A 3,741-nucleotide genomic window follows, 5' to 3' on the forward strand; every position below is an offset into this window, starting at 1 on the left:
AATTCTTTTGGAATGAAAATTAGCTGTTATTATCAAAATGACCATATTTCTACATATTTTAAATCTTGCAATAAAAAAATAAAATAATACTAATAATAACATTAATAATATTGCTTAGTTATGGATAATCCCCAAATGGACCCATTATTAAGAGCCACATGGGAATAAGAGGGAGCCACTTGCTTTTTGGTGGTCTTGATCCGTTCTGGGTAAGGGGATACATGTTATCCAGTGTTGATGGACCCCCATTTCTCTCTGAATTTTACTCTTTTGTTTCCCTTCGGCAGGACGTTTGTTGACATATCTTTGGCCTTAAAAAGACCTCTGCAGAAGAATAGCTGATATGGAAAAGAAAGAACGGGCTTGGGTTGGCGTGGTTCGTAGGATAGTGACATTTTCTTTTGCTTTCCTGGTCCTGGCAGGGGTAACATGGGCATTCGTCGACAGTATTCCCTTAGTAACAGATGAATACAGAATCTTGGCGTTTGGTATTTATGGAGCCTTTCTTGCTGTCCACCTCATCATCCAGAGCTTCTTTGCATTCCTGGAACACAAGAAGATGAGAAGAAGTGGAAACTCTTGTTCTTACACCAAAACGGTGGCCTTGACTATCTCAGCCTACCAGGAAGATCCAGCCTATCTTCGAGAATGTCCGGAGTCTGTCAAAAATACAGACTACCCGCCGGACAAACTTAAGGTTATAATGGTCATTGATGGTAACCGAGAAGAAGACCAATACATGATGGACATGTTCAAAGAAGTGTTTGCAGGTGAGGACGTAGGGACATACAACTGGAAGTATAACTACCATTCATGGGATATAAACAAAGAAGCATACTGCTTCACTAGCGAGGAGAATCAGGACATGGGCAAAGACACTTTGTGGATGACACCAGGGCTACCCGACGATGGGATGGCATATCAGACGGCATCAGACACCAATCCTAGCGAAGGAGTGTATGACGAACTAGAGGAGCCAGATTTGCCTGTATACACCGATATTTTGATTGAAGATCCTGGAAGAGGAGAAGTTGAACATCTCATTAAAACCAAGAGATGTGTGTGCATCATGCAAAAGTGGGGAGGAAAGAGGGAAGTCATGTATACCGCATTCAAAGCCCTTGGAGATACAGTAGATTATGTCCAGGTAGGAGAGGTTTGCCTCTTTCTTTTATCCTATTATTCTGTATTAGAATGCCTGTGACCTTTAGGAACTTATACATGAAACACCTTACCAACCTTTTCATTTATTGATGTTGTCCTAGGAAAATATATAATTTATTTGAAATCTGTATTATTATTTGGTATAATTAAGCAGATTAAATGTTGTGTCTGGACAATACTGATGCAGGCAACCCTTACTCCACGCTCTTCCGTATCTACCCCAAGTGAAGTGTCTATCAGATGTCATGGAGTTGATCTATACCCTTGATTCTGGGGTGTCATACCCTTAAAAACGTAATCAATATTAACGCAGATTGAGGACAATACAAACTTGGCGGGTTCTTGGGAAAGTCTAGTTCCTACTGCGTCCCCTATAATTTTGCAGCTAGGAGGATTTACCAGAGTTCGACCTTTTTGATGGTAACCATTGTGATTTTCTGATGCAGGTTTGTGACTCAGACACCAAACTCGACTCCTTGGCCACTGTCGAACTCGTGAAGGTCCTGGAATCCAATGATCGTTATGGCGCAGTGGGAGGAGATGTGCGGATTCTGAACCTCTCAGATTCTTATATCAGTTTTATGAGCAGCCTGAGATACTGGATTGCCTTCAACGTGGAGAGATCCTGCCAGTCCTACTTTGACTGTGTTTCTTGCATTAGTGGGCCCCTCGGTAAGTCAGAATTTTAATGTCACCTTATGGATTGTCATTTAACATAACGCCCAATTAGTCTGTACCAGAAACAATAACCACTTTTTTTCCCTCAAATCTCTAGGGCTTTATCGTAATGACCTTCTCCAGGCATTCCTTGAATCCTGGTACAATCAGAAGTTTTTGGGAACCCATTGCACTTTCGGAGATGACCGTCACCTTACAAACAGAATGCTCAGCATCGGCTACGCCACCAAGTAAGAATTTGACCAAAAAAGTAATTTTGTTGACCAAACTCATATAACAAAATACACAATTCTATGCTTTAGAGAAGGAAGATTCCGATAGAAGACCAATGTTTTGCCTCTTAAGCATAATTTCAGAACTTTTTCCATGAGGACCATTTGAAGATATCATAGAAGTGGCAGATTACGAGGTTTAAAACATCTGTTTTTGATCTATACATATAATAGGGGGTTTTGCCACCCAGGCATTTTGGGTGCTGTACACTATAGTACTATGAAGCAGGTAAACCAAACTTTATGAGACAACAGCTGACTTCCCAGACGCTTTCATCTTCCCAAATACATTCTGGATCTTTCCAGAACAGATTAACACTTTCGTGTTCTTTATATATGAATTGCTTATAGGTTTGCCTGAACATGGTTGAGGCAATCAAGTTGACTCACACCAACTGACTCACACATGCTCATTCCAATCTTTCCCTAAAACACGGTGTATTGGATAGTATTTGATGACTCGTGGGCTTAAAGATCGTTCCGAGATACACTAAGTGTTCAGAAACCATATAGTTTTAATAAAATGTAGATTTAATAAGAGGTCCAAAAAAGTTCTATTTATCAAGATTCCATTTAAGTTGAGTGTTGCCAACTGGCTTATTGTTCCATAAATGACTTGTAATGTATGAATAGCTGCTTTGCATGAGTCAACCATAACAAATGTGTAACACTTTCTCTTTTTTTAGATATACAGCAAGGTCGAAGTGCTACTCGGAGACACCTGCCCAATTCTTGCGTTGGCTGAACCAGCAGACTCGTTGGACCAAGTCTTACTTTCGAGAATGGCTCTACAATGCCCTGTGGTGGCACAAGCACCATCTGTGGATGACCTACGAGTCTATAATCGCCGGTGTTTTCCCATTTTTTGTCACGGCCACTGTGATTAAGCTCTTCTTCAGCTGCCATTTGTGGGACATAATGTGGGTCCTCCTCTGCATCCAGCTCATTGCCACAATTAAGGCCTTATATGCCTGCCTTCTTCGAGGGAACATGGTCATGATATTCATGTCTCTTTATGCTGTTTTGTACATGGTGGGTCTCCTTCCCACAAAGTACTTTGCCATTCTTACCATGAACAAAAGCAGCTGGGGGACATCTGGAAGGAAGAAGATGGTTGGAAACTATATGCCTCTACTCCCGCTATCCATATGGGGTGCAATTTTACTAGCAGGCCTAATATACACCATCGTCATGATGTCCATATGCAGTAACTGTAGGCTGATAGATGTAGAGAAATACTACCTTATATATGGATCTGCTGCCTACATTAGTTACTGGTTGATAATGATTAGTCTCTACTGGTTGTGGATTAGACGACTTTGTAGGAAGAGATCAGACTACTACGACATTCACGACTGATGAACTTCTCAAATTTAGAACGTTCAGCTCTACCAGAGAACACTACTGGCTTTTGAAGAATTAAAAAATATATATCTCCAACTACCTGTTTTCAACCACTATCCAATAGATTTTTCCCCAAGAATAAATAATGCTGGACTTTGAAGTCTTCTACATTGAAGGTCGTGAAGGCGCTTGTTTGGATCCCACCAGAAGACTTAGTCTATACAGCCCACATTGATGTGTATGAATATTATAACGAATAATGAAATATTAGACTAATTGTGAA

At 40.6% G+C, this 3,741-nt stretch overlaps 1 protein-coding gene across 1 annotated transcript; it reads left to right on the forward strand.

The window, feature by feature from the left end:
• Window positions 1–343: 343 nt before the first annotated feature.
• LOC149271741 (hyaluronan synthase 1-like) lies at window positions 344–3,473 on the forward strand. The gene is made up of 5 exons (XM_089507154.1): window positions 344–811; window positions 920–1,147; window positions 1,611–1,836; window positions 1,940–2,072; window positions 2,801–3,473. The coding sequence occupies exons 1-5, from the start codon at window positions 344–346 to the stop codon at window positions 3,471–3,473; spliced, it is 1,728 nt and encodes a 575-aa protein (XP_089363280.1).
• The last annotated feature ends 268 nt before the right edge of the window (window positions 3,474–3,741 follow it).

Source organism: Sceloporus occidentalis, unplaced genomic scaffold (genome assembly GCF_023333645.1).
Source record: "Sceloporus occidentalis isolate IW3139 unplaced genomic scaffold, rSceOcc1.0.p SCAF_465, whole genome shotgun sequence".
Lineage (NCBI taxonomy): Eukaryota > Metazoa > Chordata > Lepidosauria > Squamata > Phrynosomatidae > Sceloporus > Sceloporus occidentalis.